General features: G+C 33.8%; 1 protein-coding gene and 1 long non-coding RNA gene across 2 annotated transcripts; one reads left to right on the forward strand and one right to left on the reverse strand.

Annotated features, from left to right (window-relative positions):
- Nucleotides 1-7,534: 7,534 nt before the first annotated feature.
- Nucleotides 7,535-13,812, reverse strand: LOC108488262 (FIP1[III]-like protein). The gene is made up of 11 exons (XM_053020303.1): nt 13,206-13,812; nt 12,758-12,945; nt 12,366-12,492; nt 12,133-12,201; nt 11,916-12,032; nt 11,724-11,825; nt 11,425-11,630; nt 10,543-10,955; nt 10,357-10,417; nt 9,043-10,291; nt 7,535-8,396 (listed from the first exon to the last, which is right to left on the reverse strand). The coding sequence occupies exons 1-11, from the start codon at nt 13,611-13,613 to the stop codon at nt 7,833-7,835; spliced, it is 3,504 nt and encodes a 1,167-aa protein (XP_052876263.1). The 5' UTR covers nt 13,614-13,812; the 3' UTR covers nt 7,535-7,832.
- Nucleotides 13,813-14,291: 479 nt separating this feature from the next.
- LOC128281685 (uncharacterized) lies at nt 14,292-14,930 on the forward strand. The gene is made up of 2 exons (XR_008271941.1): nt 14,292-14,617; nt 14,727-14,930. It is a non-coding gene; the product is annotated as an uncharacterized LOC128281685 (long non-coding RNA).
- Nucleotides 14,931-19,814: the final 4,884 nt, after the last annotated feature.

A 19,814-nucleotide genomic window follows, 5' to 3' on the forward strand; every position in this document is an offset into this window, starting at 1 on the left:
TGCTGAGATGTAAGGTGTTTACGTAATTTCAGGTTTCAACATGGCTGGTCTGAGAAAAGCCACGTAGCTCGCTCTTTTTCAGATGCTCATCTCACCCTCTTCTATTACAGATCTTAGATGGAGGCCTACCATTGGCTTAACAATAACGTCAATATCTTCACCAGCAGAAATATAATATATCCTTCTTACCTCAAATTATCTATGAAAAATATTGTTTTTTAATATATATATATATATATATATCATTTTTTTTAGTCCAAACTAAATTTATGCAAGTAAAATTATTTTGGTATTTAAACTTTGGTGCATTGATGGGAAAGTTTTTAACCTTCCTAATGAAATACCAGACATGGATATTATTTATTTAATTTTTATTTTTAAATGTTAATTAAGTAGAAATGACTACTTTTTCATCCCATTGAATTAAAAAATTTCATATTTTTTTAGAATAATATACCATATGTTATGAAATATTTATGTGGATGTCATTATCAACCCCATAAGTTATAAAACTCTTCCTATACCCCATAAGTCATGACCTTTTACATGCCCTATAATAATTAGAGAGTTATTTTAACCCCTATATATATGGGGCTCATGTACTCATAAAAAATATATAAAAAAGAAGATACACTCTCTCTTCTACATTCTCTCTACACTCTTTCTTCTATCACATTTTAGTTTATTCTTTCATTATTATTTCACAACACGTTATCAGCACGAGTCTCTAATACAAGAAATCAAGGCCAACAAATTTTTCCTTAAAGATTGCCGAAGGACGCTTAGGTGAAGTAAGGGTAACAAGTTGATCTATTTCATTTGCATATGTGTTATTTCATTTGCATATTAACATGCTTTATTTTACATTATTGACTTGTATATTTTGTCTTATAGTTTTATAATGTCAAATCTTACAAAACTTGAATTTGTGGCTCGGACATCACCGAAATAACTATTTATCATGGGTACTAGATGCTGAAATTCACTTAGATGCAAAGGGTCTTGGTGAGACTATTAAGGAGGGAAATGAAGAAAGTACACAAGATAAGGCCAAGGCCATGATTTTCCTTCGCCATCACCTCCATGAAGGTCTAAAGACCGAATATTTGACTGTTAAGGACCCTCAAATTCTTTAGGCCAATCTAAAGGAAAGATATGACCACCAGAAAACTGTGATTTTGCCTAAAGCTCGTTATGAGTGGCTGAATTTAAGATTGCAAGACTTTAAGTCTGTTAGTGATTATAACTCGGCCATGTTCAGAACCACTTCACAATTGAATTTATGTGGAGAGAAGATTACTGATGCAGAAATGTTAGAAAAAACATACTCAACTTTCCATGCAAATAATGTTGTCGTGCAGACACAATATCGTGAAAAAAGGCTTCCAGAAATATTTTGAATTAATTTCTTGTCTCCTAGTGGCGGAGCAAAACAACGAGTCGCTAATGAAAAACCATGAATTACGCCCAACTGGCTCTGCTCCATTCCCTAAAGTGAATGTGAGTTTACACAATGGGCAAGAATTAAAAGAAACACACCATGCAAATAGTAGTGTGCGTGGCCGTGGTCGTGGCCGAGGGCGTGGCCGCGGACATAGATATGGATATGGTCGAGGTGGTCGTTTTAAAAATTCACATTCCTACCAGAAGTGGGATCGAAAAAATGGTAACATAGAAGAGAAAGAAAAAGGTGAAAATGTGACTAATGTATGCTATCGTTGTGGAGGAAAAGGACATTGGTCTCGTGTGTGTCGCACAGAAAAGCATCTAGTTGATCTTTATCAGCAGTCCATAAAACAGAAAGGAAAGAAAGTAGAAACCAATCTTGTGTATAAAGATGGCGAAGGTGATTTTGATGATGGCAATGCAACCCACTTAGAAGTGGTTGATTTTCTTTCTACCCCTAAAGGAAATTATTAAGGCCACAAATTTCGATAAATAATAAAATAAACCTCTACTACTCTATGTTTCATTTACCAACTTTAATAATGATGTTATGACCTTTACTAGTGCTATGTTTTATGTGATAATTTTGTTTTATAGACCTTTTAGTAATTTGAACTTTGAATACCTGTTTTCACCATTATGTGTGACATTTTGTGGTTATTTTGTTTCTTTGAAGAACATTATCTCGCAAAGGCAATCAGCTATGAATGGTGAAAATATATGTCTAGCAGACAGTGCAACTACTCACACCATATTGAAAGACAAGAGATATTTTTCTCATTTAATAATGAAAGAAGAAAGTGTGAGCACTATATCTGGTAGTACAACTATTATAGAAGGCTCCTGGAAGAGCAATTATTTTATTACCAAGGGAACAAAAATTGAAATTATTAATGCATTATACTCCCCTAAGTCTCAAAGAAATTTATTGAGTTTTAAAGATATTAGCCAAAATGGATATCATATTGAGACTTTAAACAAAGGAAATTGTGAATTCATTCAAATTACGAGTATTGCTCAAGGCAATAAACAAATTGTTGAGAAATTGCATAAAATTGAATTAGATTATTAATTAGAGGTCCTTAAAGAGAATTTTACCAATTTCATTCTTTGGACTTGGTTTGTACTACACAAAGATCAAAATTAAAAGCCAATTTTTATAGAAAACACATGCTATAGTAAACCGTAAGTTTACTAATGACTTTGTTCTTTGGCATGACCATAGGTGAAATTTGTGTATTTTGGTGTTTTATGATAGAATATGAGGTTTTCAAATTATGTTAGACAACTTGTGCTACTCGGTTTTAAGTGAAAACGAGCAAAGGGCTTAATCGGTAAAAATACCTAGTTAGGCCATCCGGTTCAATAATGATGTAACGAAAATAATTGAAAATTCATGTGGACATTCATTGAAGAGTAAAATTTACCATAAAATAGATTCAGACAACAGCAGTGACGTGAGTTTGAAAAATCACTAAAAATAGTAGAAATGGAATTAAATAATGAATAAGTTATGGAATCAGCTTGATTCTTCAAAACATTACATGTACAGGAGATATCTGATTCTGCATGTTGTATCGGGTATGGGGTGTTACAGTGAATTCCTTCCGGAAAATTAATAATCCGACCATCACCAATAATGATGCGAAAAATAAGATAAATAACGAACCACTTACTTTTCTTGAACCACTTACTTTTCTTGAGCGAATTCAAAGGGATATATGTGGGCCTATACATCCCCATGTGGACCATTTAGGTACTTTATGGTTTTAATTGATGCATCGAGTAGATGGTCTCATGTATCTTTGTTATCAACTCGCAACCTGGCGTTTGCAAGATTGCTTGCTCAATTGATTCGATTACGAGCCCATTTCCCAGATTTTCTTATTAAGACCATCCGTCTTAATAATGCTGGTGAATTTACTTCTCAGTCTTTTAATAACTATTGCATGTCCATTGGAATAAGTGTTGAACATCCTGTAGCTCATGTTCACACACAAAATGGTCTAGCAGAATCTTTAATAAAACGACTTCAATTGATAGCAAGGCCATTACTTATGAAGTCAAAACTCCCAATCACTGCTTGGGGGCATGCAATTTTACATGCAACTGCATTAATTCGCATCAGGCCAACAAGTTATCATAAAGTCTCCCCCTTACAAATAGTTCATGGTCAGGAACCAAATATTTCCCATCTAAGAACATTTGGATGTGCCGTATATGTTCCAATTGCTCCACCACATAGAACTAAGATGGGACCTCAAAGAAGGTTGGGTATATATGTTGGATTTGAATCCTTATCCATAATTAAATATCTAGAACCATCTACAGGGAATCTATTTACGGCTCATTTTGCAGATTGTCATTTTGACGAGTCAATTTTTCCAACATTAGGAGGAGAAATCAAACAGCTGGATAAGAAAATTAGTTGGAAAGAGTTGTCATTAGCTCATCTTGATCCTCGAACTAAGCAATGTGATTTAGAAGTTCAAAAGATTATTCATTTACAAAGTTTAGCTAATGAATTGCCAGACGCATTTTCTGACCCAAAGAAAGTGACTAAGTCACATATACCAGCTGTGAATGCTCCAATAAAACTTGATGTCCCAGAAGGACAAAATCTAGTTGCTACTGAATCTAATACACACCTGAAGCGTGGTAGACCAATTGGTTCCAAAGATAAGAATCATTGAAAAAAGAAAGGAGCAAAGATTAATGATGACGAAATCAAAGAAAAAATGATTATACCGGGATCTCCTGAAGAGACTATAGACATGATTGGAAGAATAGTTTCAGAAGAAAATCAAGTACCTGACAATGAAGAGATCTCTATTGATTATGTCATGTCCGGTATAAAATGGAACCGAAATCAAATCGACGTCGATGATATTTTTGCATGCAATGTAGCACTAGATGTTATAAATAATAAAGAGGATTATGAACCAAAATCGATTGAGGAATGTAAACAAAGAGATGATTGGCCAAAATGGAAAGAAGCAATTGAAAATGAATTGAAATCGCTAGCGAAAAGAGAAGTGTTTGGACCTATAGTCCGTATACCTACAGGTGTGAAACCAGTGGGATACAAATGGGTTTTTGTGCGTAAAAGAAATGAAAAGAGTGAAATTGTAAGGTATAAAGCACGTTTAGTTGCACAAGGATTCTCACAAAGACCTAGAATTGATTATGAGGAGACATATTCTCTTGTGGTGGATGCAACTACATTTAGATTTTTGATAAGTCTGGCTATAAGAGAAGGGCTTGATTTACGCCAAATGGATGTAATAACAGCTTATTTGTATGGCCCACTGGATACTAACATTTATATGAAACTCCCTGAAGGATTTAAACTGCCTGAAGCAGTGAGTTCAGGTTCTAGAGAACATTATTCGATCAAATTGCACAAATCCCTTTATGGATTGAAACAATCCGGATGCATGTGGTATAATCGCCTAAGCGAGTATTTGTTGAAAGAAGGATACAAGAATGATCCAATTTGCCCATGCATTTTCATTAAGAAGTTTGGATCTGGATATGTAATTATTGTAGTATATGTTGATGATTTGAATATCATTGGAACTCCTGAAGAGATCCAAAAGACTATTGAGTGCTTGAAGAAAGAATTTGAAATGAAAGACCTTGGAAGAACGAAATTTTGTTTGGGGTTACAAATTGAGCACCTAAAAGAAGGAATCCTTGTGCATCAATCAACGTATATTGAAAAGGTGCTAAAGAGATTTTATATGGATAAGGCACATCCAATAACTACCCCGATGGTTGTAAGATCACTTGATCCAAGTAAAGACCCTTTCCGTCCTCGGGAAGATAGTGAAGATTTTCTTGGTCCTAAAGTGTCATACCTCAGTGCAATTGGGGCATTAATGTATCTTGCTAGCCATACCCGACCTGATATATCTTTTTCTGTAAATTTGCTAGCAAGATTTAGCTCATGTCCAACTCGGAGACATTGGACTAGAGTAAAACAGATATTTCGTTATCTCCAAGGCACAAAGAATATGGGTCTATTTTTCCTTAATAAATCCAAGACAGAGTTAATTGGTTTTGCAGATGCAGGATTTATGTCAGACCCTCATAATAGAAAATCACAAACTGGATATGTTTTTACATATGGAGGTACTGCAATCTTTTGGCGCTCAATGAAGCAAACAATTGCAGCAACCTCGTCTAATCATGCAGAAATCTTAGCAATCCATGAAGCAAGTCGTGAATGTGTATGGCTAAGATCTATGATCCAGCATATAAGGAATAATTGTGGTTTATCATCTGGAAAGGAAGCTACAACTATCTTGTTTGAAGACAACACAGCATGCATTGATCAGCTCGATAGTGGATACATCAAAGGTGACAGAACAAAACACATTGCACCAAAATTCTTCTTCACTCATGACCTCCAGAAGATTAAGGAGATAAAAGTTAAGCAGATTAGTTCAAGTGAGAATTTAGCAGATTTATTCACTAAGGCGCTTCCTATATCAGTGTTTCATAAGCTTGTTTACTACATTGGAATGCGTCACCTTCGAGATCTCAAGTGATGTAGCCATTAGGGGGAGTTAATACGCGCTGTACTCTTTTTCCCTTAACCTTGGTTTTATCCCACTGGGTTTTCCAGGTAAGGTTTTTAATGAGGCATCATATCAAGCGTATAATTATGTACTATTTTTCCTTCACTAAGTTTTTGTCCTACTGGGTTTTTCTTAGTAAGGTTTTAACGAGGCATAATTAGATAATGAACATCCAAGGGGGAGTGTTATGAAATATTTATGTGGATGTCATTATCAACCCCATAAGTTATAAAACTCTTCCTATACCCCATAAGTTATGAGATTTTTCCTATACCCCATTAATATGAGAGATAAAAGGTCATGACCCTTTACATGCCCTATAATAATTAGAGAGTTACTTTTAACCCCTATATATATATGGGGCTCATGTACTCATAAAAAATATATAAAAAAGAAGATACACTCTCTCTTCTACATTCTCTCTACACTCTTTCTTCTATCACATTTTAGTTTATTCTTTCTTTATTATTTCACAACACCATAGAATTATTCTTTAACTTAACCCATTTACTTTTTATAACCAGAATAGTTTTATAAGATAATTCAATAAATTAATTAAGCACTTAATTAAAAACAAATAAAAATAATTAATTAATTAAATCTTTAAATTACGTATATTTGTAAAAGTCTTTAATTCCGTTGACTAATTTGGCATCTAAAATTAAGAATTGATGATGTGGCAAGTGATTTGATATTGATGATGTTGCTTATTATAGATTTTTTAAGTTTTTTATTTTTTAATTACCTTGTATTATGTGCATGCAACTTTTTAGTAATTATATAATTTTACATAAATTTGATATTTAGAAAAATAAAATATTTTTCAATTTTTATAACTTATAGTTTTAAAATTATAAAAAAAGTTATATATTTTTTATATTTTAGGGTTTAGAATAAAAGTTTTAAAAAATCAAAATTTAAAATTTAAAATTTCTAGTTTAGAAAATTTTTATAAAATATCATTTTTAAAATTATAAAATATATATAAAATTACTAATAAATATGTATAAATGAATATTTACATACCTTTGTCCAAGTTGAATAAAAAAAATCTTTAAAAACCTATAATATGTTACACAATCGATTTGCATAATTTACAATGTCAGCACGAAATTAAATGGTATCAAGAAGAAGTGTAGAAATTGAGAGTAGATGAATTGAATATTGTTTTCAATTATGAATTATTTTATAGGAATACTTTTTATTATATCAAGTCTTTCTAACTCTATAAAAGTCGGATTCTTCTAAATGAACTCAAAATTAATAAAGTTGGATTTAGTAATAATAAAAAATGGCAAATTTTTGTTATTTGAGACTCCAAGTTTACATTGAAATTTGTTTATTTGATTAGACACAAAATAGAAGCCATTTCCAGTAAAACAGATTTAATCAAATCAAATAAATATACCCAATAGTTGAATATGAATCAAATCTTCTAAACCATGATTAACCAAAGCCTTTAGACTGGATAAAAATGCCACAAATGTAACATTGTCAGCAATGAATAAGCTTAAACCTTGAAAACATTAATACTTTCATCATGAGCATAAAAAAATCATATGCAGTTTGCCAAGATGAAGAACTGGAACAAGAACAAAAATAAAATAAAATTCACCCACTGTAATTTTTGAAGTCAATATTATTTTATACGGAAGAGACATGATGATTGTGATGTTTAAAGGCATGTACCACGGCAGCCGTTACTTGCCCCTTCAGAACGGAGAATGAAAATCCTGCTTCACCTGAAACCTGAGGAGACCATATCATCTTCAGTAAGATGGCATGAAGTAAACTATAGAAAAGCTAACTTACACCCCACTGCCTCTTTCTAGCAGGCCTCTGTCGCTTTGTTTCATTAGTCTGGACAACCAGTTCAACTTGGGGAGCAGAGATCTTGTCCTGTTCCCGTTTTATTGTGATTGGATCCCTAAACCGTTCCCTTCTTTTCTCCATCTTTGCTAGTGTCTCCAGTATCCGTTTGTTCTCATATTCACCTACAGCTCCATTCTTATCAGAAGCACTATCCATGAGCAATGTTCTCATCTTCGCCTTCCCCCTTTGCATCATAGTCTCAGAAGCATTTTCCTTTTCCGGGTTAATATCTTCAACACTTTGCTCTTCGTGTATGATCTGACCCTCCTCGATATCCGAATCTTTGTTACACTCTGTAACTGAGAACTTACCAAACTGTTTCTCATTGTTATTTCTTCGGCCATTCGTATTACAGTTGTCTTTATTAGCTGCTTTGCTTCCATAAGAGTCATGAAATTCCATATCAGCTTTCCGCTCCGTAAGATATTCTGAGCCCATCTTTACGACCCTTGCTTTGCTCACTAAGCTTCTACTATCTGAGTGTCTTCCAGAAGACTGCAGAAGGTATTATCATACGGAAATGTCACAGACTATAATTGACCATGCTCTAGATAATTTACCAGATTTATATATATGGTCAGATGAAATGACAAATCAGATGTTTATGCATGGTACTCAATAACAAAAATCTAGGAAGAAGTCAATATCAATCATGAATAGCCTATGAACGTAACCATGCAAGTAGTGCACATGGAAGTAAAAATGCAAAGAGAAAAGTAAAATTAAAAGAATACGAACTGTCAAATTGTCTGCAAATAGTGACAAATCATTTTGTCAAATTCACAAAAATTTAAATTAAAAAAATCAAGTAATTAAACTGACATGAACAAATTACTTGGACCTGTAGTTCTGTCTAGAGAAGTTAAAGTGTATGAATTTTGAAAGTAGAAGCATAGCCTCCATCAGCTAATGAAAAAGGTACTTATTCTAACTTAAATAAATTATCCTGTACTCCAGCACTTCAACTAGTATTAAAGGCCTTTGAAGGTGGAGCATCGTAGAAAAGAAGAAAATAAGAAATATGCAATAAGATCATTAGATGGAAAAGAAAAAAAAGGATTTGACCAACACAAATAGAACACTCATATATACAAGTACAAATGATACAAGATTTCCTTGACCTTGGTTTCCCCAGCTTTACCTTTCTTTCCCCAACAATCAAGTCAACAGGGTCCCTGTCCTTCAGGACCTCCTGCTCATTCTCACCTCTATACCTAATAAAAGATTTTCTTTTAACACAGTTGGCATTACTTCCTTCACTTATCATTTCATATCCATGATGCTCTAACATTGAATCATCATTAAACACCTCATCCTGGTGTGACCCACGCGTAGCATGAATTGAATCATGCTTAGAAGTTTTTTCACAAGAAAAAGACACCCCTTGAGCAAACAATCTATCATTTACAAGTAATTTATCCTCTCTCCAGTGTAGTACTCTAGATCGCTTACTACGACCTCTTCCCTGTGACTGAACTTCATTATCCTTTTGCAAATTATTTTCATCAGTATAATTGTAGGAACTAAACCAAGTACTGTCTCGGTCTTCCTCATTACATACTATTCTCTGATGTTTATGACATCTTTCAATTAGAGAGTCAGATGCCTCATTTCTGGGTAATACAGTATTAAACCATCTTCTTCCATTACGTGCTGACAGTTCTATGTCAATTGCCAATGCCAGAGATCTGCTATATGCATGTCTCTGACGCTCATCTTCACTTTCAACGGTCCCTGATCTATTCAAATGGAAAAGGGCAGCATCAACAAATCTACCTTCTCTGCCAGAAACTTTGACTTCTCTCCTGATGGGTGGTATGCATCTCTCATATGATTTAACCAAACCCCTTTCACAGCATGTGAATGAAATAGATGAGTCATACTTTTGTTTTAACCACTCATCTTCATGCTTATAATCTAAGGGATGATCACCATGATCAGTTTTCTTCCTAAGTTGGAGTCTTTCACTTCCCCTTCTCCATTGAATATCTCTTTCTGTTGAAGCAGAGGAATACCTTGAGGCTAAACTCCCAGATTCTCCGCAAGTGTGAGGAACCAAAATCTTCTGAGCAGGAAGTCTTTGTCCACGATACCAAAACCCTTCCATGTCATCTTCTTTAGCTACGCCAGCTCGTCTTTCATGATAAAACTCCTTCTCATTCCAGTTTCTTCTAACAAAGTGATAGCGCAGATGAGCTTTTCTGCTGAGAGCCCAAAGATGGCTGTCAGTAAACCTTTTACTGCGGTTAACACAAGGTTCTTTCTCCCTGTAATATGAGGAAGTTTCTTTATCATGATAAACATGATCTTTCAATCTTTCCTTCCGTCTGCCACAGTAAACAGATGAGTAATCTTTATAACAGAGTTCCCTCGCATTTGATAAAGGGAAGCTTCATAGCAGTTTTCAGGGTATATCTTCTGGTCAATAATACCGTGAGGTCTACCACGGTGATGCTTCCATTCTTCCTCAGTGAGATTTCCATCTCTTCGGTATCTTTTCCAATCACCCTCTGCATCTGATATTGGATAAGGGTCATACTCATCATCACTTTCAACCACGACCCTCTGTTTCAAGGAATGCTGGTGTCTCCAACTCTCATGCTTTCGCTTGTCTCTCATGGGAGTTGTATGTTCCAAAAACCTTCTCCATCATTTAATTTCATTTTGGGGCCATCACTTCTGGAACTCTTATGATCAAGTGACTTCTGTAATCCAGTGCCGTAACCTGGTTCTTTCCTTCTTAATGGACTTTGGATTTCAATGGAAGCAGCATCGACACTATCTTCAGGATCGCTTCCAGAAAAGGAAAGTGTAGGGCTAAAATGACTTCGATTGTCAAGTGATGGTTCTGTCTCAGTAACGTAAGTATGTGAATGGTGAGTATTTCTGCAGGCTGCTTCATTTTCCTTATTTTTGGTTACCACTGCTTCAGCAGTTCCTTCTGAAATGTGAACTTCCATATTTTGATGGCAACCCCCATTCATATCAGAGACATAGGCCTTGCCATGATCACTGGTCTCTAGTGAAGTTTGATTAGATGCCGGCTGCAAAGACCTAATCAGATGTTTTTTTAAAAAATTAGGCTGTCAGTGGTTTATAATAATAATAACAATAAAGAAAAGCTTACTAAAAATAATCACTAAAATATGGTACAACTATGCAGCCATCAGAAGCTGATACAAGCAGACGAAGCTTAAAATGCCAGATGTAAACATACTAGATATGTCAAGTGCCAACAGTAAATCTTGTTTTCAAGTTTTAAACAAGTACTAGTCTCCTTTTTAGTTTTTATGGAATCCCTCGTTTTCTTCCTTCTTTTGGGAGGCAGAGAAACCCTTTAACACTAGCACTTAAAATCAAGTGAATAAAAAAAAAACACCCATGTTAGAACCAGAAGTTCCAACAAAGGATGTGCAGGACAAATCAAGCACGTAGAGAACTCAGTAGAAGGATCTATAAGCTTCAAATATCCATCATATTTATAATATAGAAAAATATAGTTCAAGAAACAAATGATTCAGACCTCTCCAAAGAAGATGTGGACACATTTCTAGCCCTTGCATAATGCTCTTCATTCAATTCCTCACTGCTAGCACTAATGGAAAAGCAAACATTTCTATCATCCTTTGCATCCAGCTTCCCAGACTCTGACACTTTAGACTTGCTACCATGACCTAATTCCTCCTTTGCAGAGTCAGATGAATCCACAGTGGAATCCTGCACAGTTATCTGGAGCCAACCCATGGAATTAAAAATGATACAAAGGTTACAATATGTAAGAATTGTGCATATTGTGCATTAAAGACTAGAGTCAAAGCAGACCTCTATAATAACATCAGAATCTTGAAAACGTGGACGCCTTATATCCATGGATGGTTGGCGTTCATTGATGCTGTCTTCAACCTTAATTGCTCTTCCTTTTGGCTGAAGTAAAAACCACTAAAGAATTAAACAACACCCACGAAACAGATGCTATGAAGATTGTTGTATCAGACACTGAAGCTTTAAGCATACCAGTTCCAAGAGCATCTCTCCTCTATCAGCACATTTCAATGACGAATCAACCTTAGCTACATCCTCTGTTATAGCTTCCCGAGTTACTATCTCATGACCAGCCTCAGCTTCATAAGCCTATCACCATACAAAAAGTTGGAAAACTCAGATAATTGAGATACTTTTACAGTTCATTACCTAAAAACTCAAGAGTATTACTAAGGTTAAAATAATCAACCTGGTCAAGTTTTGAAGAATAATGAGAAGGAATCCTAGCCTGCCTCGATGTTTGTTGCCCAAGTTTCTCCTGTTAAAAACCTCAATAAAAGGTTTCCGTAAGCAAAGTGCTATAAAAAAAATTTTAAAAGAAAACCATCCAGCTAAACTGCAGTAGCATCATAGTAGAAGAAATGAGCTACACCGCAAGGTGAAAACATGGCAAGACAATTAGCATGATAATAAATTACTTACCAGGGAGTTACAGTATTCTTTCCAACTATCCTCATTGAATCCGTAATTGAAGAAATCTGACATATCTGCAGAAGCATGCCTCCAAGGTTTCTCCTCAAATGCATCAATATTGACATCCAATATTGTCCTGACAGAAATTAAGGCGGGAAGGATAAGAAACATAGTCAACAACATTAAGGAATAGATTAGAAAAGCTCTATAACAGAGTTAATAACTCACATTTCTAAATGAGCATTAAAAGATAGTAACTAAAAAACTCAGATAACATTAATTGTCATTACAGAGCTTAGACAGCCTGAAAATTATTTGCATTTTTCAATGCATGATACATGAAAGGAACCCATAGCAAATTAAGGTTCAATATAATCAAAGATTAAAGTGCATCAACCAACCTGTACCATGGAAGGGAAAAACCATGTCCAAATTGATGTAGCAATGGTTTCATGGTAGCAACCTTGTTTTGGTTGTAAACATCGTCTTCCCGGTCACCTCTTCTCGACTTAGAAGAAAATGACAACACACCAGTATGTCCATTAACCCTTATATTACTTGGAAATGATGATCCATGAGGTCTCACATACTACGATATAAAAACTCAAATCATGAATTAACACAAATCTAGAAAAAAAAAAAAGTATACACTGCTTTGATACAATAAAGATCAAAATTAAGAGCACAAATGGTTGTAATTTACATCAAGGAAAGAAATGTTCATTTTCTCCATTAAAAAAAAAGCTAAAACAATACTAACATATACATAAAACGAAACGAAACGAAACGAAACATAAATAAATAAAACTATGCTACTTTAAGTACAATACATTAGCAAAAAAAAGTTACATTGAAGAGAGAATTAACCTCAATTTTAGCTCCAGTCCCTCTTTCTACACCATTCCCTCTAAATTTCAGCTCCGACCCATCACTAAACGGTTCCACTCGCCTTGAAATATTATCCGACCCGGTTCCATCTACACCAAAATCACCATTTTCGTTCTCCTCGTAGCTACCACCGTGACTCCTAGCACCGGTGACCGAAAACTTATCGCAATCATCATCATTCAACACAATGTTCAAATCGTCCTCGCTGTCACTATCTTCCGTAACTGAACCGGCGATGAACTTATTATGCACCTCGGTGCTTTTGAAGCCATTGCCAGGGTTATTCTCCTGTGGTTCGCCAACAGCTGAGCTAGCTTGGACTTCAACATCAGCATACAAATCACCAAAATCATCATCAATCGACTGCATTTTTCTTTTACTTTCCACTATTTGTGTACAAATTAGTCGAACGTCATAGTCATAGGTTACAAATATTTCGATTACGTTAAATTCATTTTCGTTCCTGAAAAATGATAAGAAAAACCGTAGTGCAAAGAAGGTAAAGAAACCCTATAGGATCTAAAACCCTGCAAAAGCCCTTAATGCCTATTGAAGTTTAGCCCATAGACTATTATTTGAGATTTATTGGGCTAAGTTTGATGCAAAATTTAACCAATTTGTTAAAAAGTGTTTTTAGACTTCAAATATTTATGTTAAATATAATATAGTAAAATAATAATATGTATTTAAATAATATTTATTTTTTTAATATTATGATATTTTAATAAAAATATTAAAAATAATTTATTGTAACTTATTATTAATATTTTAATATATAATAAACTTTAAATATTTGTCAAGTAATTAATGTTAATTATATATAAATTTTAATTTGAATATACTAATTATTTTTTAAATAATCATTACAAATTCAAACATATAATATTATATCTTTGAAATAAATTTCAATAAAGCGTAAATATATATGGAGATACCTAAATTTGATAATTTATACTACTTGAGACCTGATTTTATTTTAACCTACCTTCTACCTAAACTTTGTACTTTTTTTAAATACCGACACCCATTATTTTTATCCATCCCACCAATAAGGCCATGCTTGGTTCACTGTAATAGTTATGCCATTACAACTCAATTCTGCAGGCCCTCCACAAACCAATGTTTGGTTGAGTGGAATGCCTATTATGGTTATATTCCATTACAGGCTTATGGAGAGAATAAGAGCCATTTTTATTCCCTTTCATTCCCATTGAATGCTGATTCGGTGCCCAAAGAATTCCATTTTACCCTCCTCACTTTCTCACCTAAAAAATGTTCTCACTCAACTCAATAACCACTCTCAATCTCAGCCTCCCTTGCTTCATTCTCCTCCGGCCACTAGCACTCCTCCCCTTCATCGCAACATCCTTCAGGTAAACCTTTTTCTCTCTTCTGTTCTTCCTTTTGTTTTCCTCTCTGCTCTTTTTGTTATCCTAAGAATAAATCTATTTTTTTAATTTCAAAGTCTTGGTTTATTTTCAGGGTTATTGAAAATGGAACAAGCAAAGATTGGGTCGGGAACTGGGAGAGAGGCCTTTAACGTCCACTATTGGAAACTTGGACTTTTGTTTGGATTGTGAGAAAATGAAAAATGGAAACTTGGGGCTATTATCCCCACTTAAATGAAATGTCTTAGTCTTTCATTTCTTCCATCCAAAGAAAGAAAAGAACTTTTGTTTGTGATGAGCAACTAGCTTCTTTCTTTTCTCCTTTTAATTAATACCCAGATAAAATTTTTGATGCATTTTATCTTGTTTATACACTTTATTTTCAAGTAGATATGTACGTAGCAATTTTTCATTTACACTTCACCAAATGATGTTTTATTTATTGTAAAAATGAAGGAGGGTTAAGATGATAGTGAAAATGTATGTGGAAATTGTAGGGCTTATTCATATCTAGTATAATATATGTTGTGGAGCTGGACTAGTAGCTTCCCAATAACATTTACTTGAGTCATTGGTTCTAGTTTTGACAAATACTAAGAATGAAGGATGATTCACGTACCTTCATATCCCTCCCCATGCCAAATTGACAACCCTCTTCCCAAAATGACAAAAAGGGGTAGAGGATTTTATGCTGTAGAGATGCAGGGACATATTTTTATTGATTTTACTTTAAATAAAATATCAAAATCTACTTTTACTTGACAAATGTCAGATATGGTTATTCTGCCAACTATGGTTGGTGTTTGTGTGTTTTAAATGATTATAAATTTGGTATTGTTGTTAAACTTATGAATGTCTTATAAAACAATTATAAGTATCTTCAAGGCATTTGAGTATTGATATTTCCAAACAGATTGTACATAGAGAAATTTCCTGTATGGTGTTGCTGCAGCTATTCTATCTTCCAAAATCTGAAGATTTACTTAATAGTTTTAGGTTTCTGAAATATCATAAACAGATGTAATTTTGATTGGTAAATTGCTTTATTTTTATCTATAGCTCGATTGATCTTTAGGTTTGATATCTTACTCAGGTGGATATGACTGCATTGAAGCAAATGGGTGAAAATGACCTTAAAGAGCTAGGAATACCTATGGTAATTTAGCTTCTTTTATGTATTTTTATCTTGTTTATTGTTAATTTTTTATTCATTATATTCTTAATTGATGTGTTGAAATTAATAACTGATGTGAATATGGAAACACAAGTTTCTAATGTTGAAAATTTCTAGCATGTCTTATATGTTCTTCATTAGTCTTTAATTTCAAAACACATTTTAAGTGATCTTTGGCATAGGCACAGAGCTTTGACCGATTCAAGCACCCAAGTACACATTGCCTTAATCCTTTGCATGAATTTTGCTTACCTACTGCCTAGGCCAAATTCATTCTAACTGAAGACATTCAATTTTGTTCTGGCAACATGGTTGCCTAAGAATATAAAGCTTCCTATGAAATTGATTGGATGGATTGTAGTTGAACATTTTCAGAAAGCACTATGAATCAATGATTTTCTTTGTTGATAAGTTATAGTTCTACTACCGATTTATTCCAGTGGAGCCTACTAATGATTGTTTTGACTTTGAAACGGCTGTAGTATCCAAGTGCTTACCATGTTACAGATGAGAAGATTTACAATTTGTGTCTGCTAACAATAAATTTAGGGGATTCGATAAAATGGGTTGTGATCAGGGTGTCTTCTAGATTCAAATCCATAATCATCTTTTTATGTGAATATATTGTTTGGTAATTATTTGTCTTTCCCTCAGATGTGGGTGCAAAATGAAATCTTTAAGTTGACATAATATCCTGCATTGTAACTAATGAAGGTGATTTGATTGGCAGGGCCCTAGGGAGAAGACACTTCTAGCTTTGCTGCTTGTAACAGCTCATTTTTTGTGATGACAGAAATAGTGGTTTTGAGACCACAATTCCGATGGGTAAATTATATTTTTATTATTTATTACAGGTCTACGGGATATTATTATGGTCGTATTAAAATTTCTTAAATTTTAATGTTTAAATAGTTAATTAAGTGAAAATGACTAAATCATAAAAAGTAAAAAAAAGTAGAGTTCTATTAGCTAAAGGGGTTAAATGACTTTGAAATGAAAGTTAATGGACTTGAATGGTAAATAAACCATTTAAATGAGATAGTGGATGCACATGGCAAGGTTTTATTGTAATTATAATAGTTTTTAAAGGTTAAAATGATAATTGAACAAATAAAACCTAAATTAAACAAAACAAAATTTGCTTCATCTTCATTATTCATTTTCTCCACGAAATTTGAAGGAAGAATAGCCATTGCTAGGGTTTGAAGGTTCGATTAGCTTAGGTGTGTGCATGTAAGTGATCCCGAGCCCCATTTTTAATGATTTTTATGTTTTTGATATAGTTTTAGCTTAATCTAGCTAGCCTGGAGGTTAATTTGCAAAACTGTTAAAGGTTTAGGGTTATGCCATGGATGTTTTTGAGTAGGTTTTGATGTTAAATGATATATTATTTTGGAAAATAAACAAGCTTTGTTAATTGATTTTTATGAATTTTGGAATTAGGGATTAAATTGTTAAAGGTGTAAATTCTAGGGTTTTATTGTGAAATGATACTAAATATGAGTTATTTCAAGGTCCCTTGTATCTATGATTAACATGGATTTAAGTTAAAATGGTTAAATTGCAATATATAAACTTAAGGATTAAATTGTGAAAGTTAAAATGTTAGGGGCAAATTGGTAATTTTATAAAATATGAAATGTGGATTAAATTAAATGCTAGAAGTATTTAATTAATTGAAATTACCTATTTAGATCAAGATAAACCACGTTAGGACTTAGATCAAAGAAAAGCTAAAGCTTCGGATTAGTTCGACCTAATTTCTACGATTCTAGTCATCGAGGTAAGTTCGTATGAACGATTATCGTATTAATGTTATTTATATTGAACACTTACTATGTTATGCTTAATGTAATTGATCAATATAAAAATGTAACAAAATTATGATGAATTTACGGATATTGAGTCCCTGTTGAACCTTAGGAATTCTTAGGATACAAATGACATGTCATTAGGGATTTTATGTTTTTGTTGTTGGTCCTAAATGTCCTACCGATGGTGAAGGTCCTGCATTTTTTGTGGATACTCCACAGCTTGTGTGAGTAGCATCGTATAGCTTACATTCCGACCCACAGCTCGTGTGAGCAGTATCATATAACTTACATTCCAACCCACAGCTCGTGTGAGCAGGCCCATTTCACAGCTCGTGTGAGCAATGATGTAAAGGAAATGTTAGGGTTATATGTATAGGCACACTTGGTGTGAGATTTTCCATGTATCCGATATAATTCTAAATAGTTCAAAGAGCAACAAAAGGGAACAGAAAGATAAGTATGCAATTGGATTGAAACATGACTTTATGAATGGAAATGTGAACTACTTTATGTTGTAAATATGGTTGATTTCATATTATCATGGAAAACTTACTAACTTGTGAGTTGATGATGTTGGATAGACATTTCTAAGCTTATGGCATTGGTGTTGATTTGTATTTTTAAACTATGATATGTATTATGGAAATGGTAAGTTGTGTTTTGGTTTATATGAACTTACTAAAGCGTTGTTGCTTATAGATCATCAAAAGCTCGATTGGTTGGAAGCTCATCGGAGATCTATCATACTATCCAAAAGTCTTTTCGGTATTTTTTGAGTATTTTGGCCAATGGTTTATAATGGCATGTATATGGTGTTTGTAATGGTATTTTGATGAATAGGTTAATGGTTTTTTGATATGTATAAGTTGTTAAGGATATGTTGGTTTGGTACCATTTGATGTTTTGTCAAACTATGTCATTTTGGTCACTTATAGGTGCATGCATATAAAGTTCTTTTAGTATGTTTGTAATGGCTTAATAATGGTCTTTATTGTATGTTTTGAATGATTTGGAAATAGTTAAATGTGGTGCCTTTGAATGACATATTTGTTAGTTGAAATAGTATCTTGAAGTGGTATTTTGATGTGTGTTTAGGTGATGCTTAGGTCCATTTAATATGTGTATGAATGGTTTGAGAAGTTAAGCATGATTTGGTATTGAAATGGTTTTATTCTAGGTGAATTTTGGGTCCACAAGACCTAAGACACAGGCGTGTAAATTTTGGGTCCACAAGGCCTAAGACACAGTCGTGTGACTTAGCCGTGTGAGGCACATGGCTTGCGACACGACCATGTGTCATCTGAAAGTTCTTTAGTATGCAAGTTAGTGAGTCACACGGCCTAACACGGCCTGGCACATAGGCATGTAAGGCAACTCAGAAAGTTACATGGCCTAACATACGGACATGTGACACAAGCGTGTGGCCCTATTCAGAGAGTTACACGGGTAAGGATACAGGCTGGGACACAGTCGTGTGTCCCTTATTCGAAAGTTACACGGCTTGGGAGGTTCCACACAGCCGTGTGACCTCTATTTTTAATTTTTGTATTTTTTCCTAAACTTTTAAATTTTTTCAAATTAGTCCCAAATTGCTCCAAAGCTATTTTTAGGGCCTCGAGGACTCAATTTAGGGATGAAATGCATGTGATTGAATGGTTAATATATATTTAAGTTATTGAACAATTTGATGTTGCATGGTTTTTGATTGATTAGTAATACTCCGTAACCTTAATCTAACGATAGATACGGGTTAGGGGTGTTACACTGTCCTGTTCCAAAAGGCAACTATGATTTTAACTTTCATAGATTCAAAGGAAAACCATTGTATTTCTATTTGGTGGGTTAAGGAGTGCACATTTTGTAAGGTTGATCAATATATTTGTAAGTGGTGGCAAGGAATTTGATATGCCTAGAAAGTATTCATCATTAATATCAAAATATTTTTAGCATCTCTATCATGTTATATGCTATTAGGTTTTTTTTATTATTTGTGGGTACAATACCAATTTTTGAACAAATACAAAATGAATTGTCTTCTCTTGCTATTGTTGGGAAGAATAATATAACTGCAAACATGAAATGTCGTTCTCCATAGTGGTAACTCATAGTTTAGAAGTTTTGTTACCAGAAACGAATTGGTTCGTACCATTTCCATCAAGCTTTGTTATTAGGAATTGCTATTTTAAAAAGTGTT

This window comes from Gossypium arboreum, chromosome 10 (genome assembly GCF_025698485.1).
Source record: "Gossypium arboreum isolate Shixiya-1 chromosome 10, ASM2569848v2, whole genome shotgun sequence".
In the NCBI taxonomy this organism is placed as follows: Eukaryota; Viridiplantae; Streptophyta; class Magnoliopsida; order Malvales; family Malvaceae; genus Gossypium; species Gossypium arboreum.

Bases quoted from the DNA above. Each gene is read 5' to 3' on its own strand.
- LOC108488262 (XM_053020303.1), bottom strand. From the start codon at position 13,613: ATGCAGTCGATTGATGATGATTTTGGTGATTTGTATGCTGATGTTGAA. The intron at 12,493-12,757 runs GTTGGTTGATGC...AATTTCTGTCAG, and splicing joins TTTTCCCTTCCATGGTACAG to GACAATATTGGATGTCAATA. The intron at 12,202-12,365 runs GTAAGTAATTTA...GGTTTTTAACAG, and splicing joins AAGAATACTGTAACTCCCTG to GAGAAACTTGGGCAACAAAC.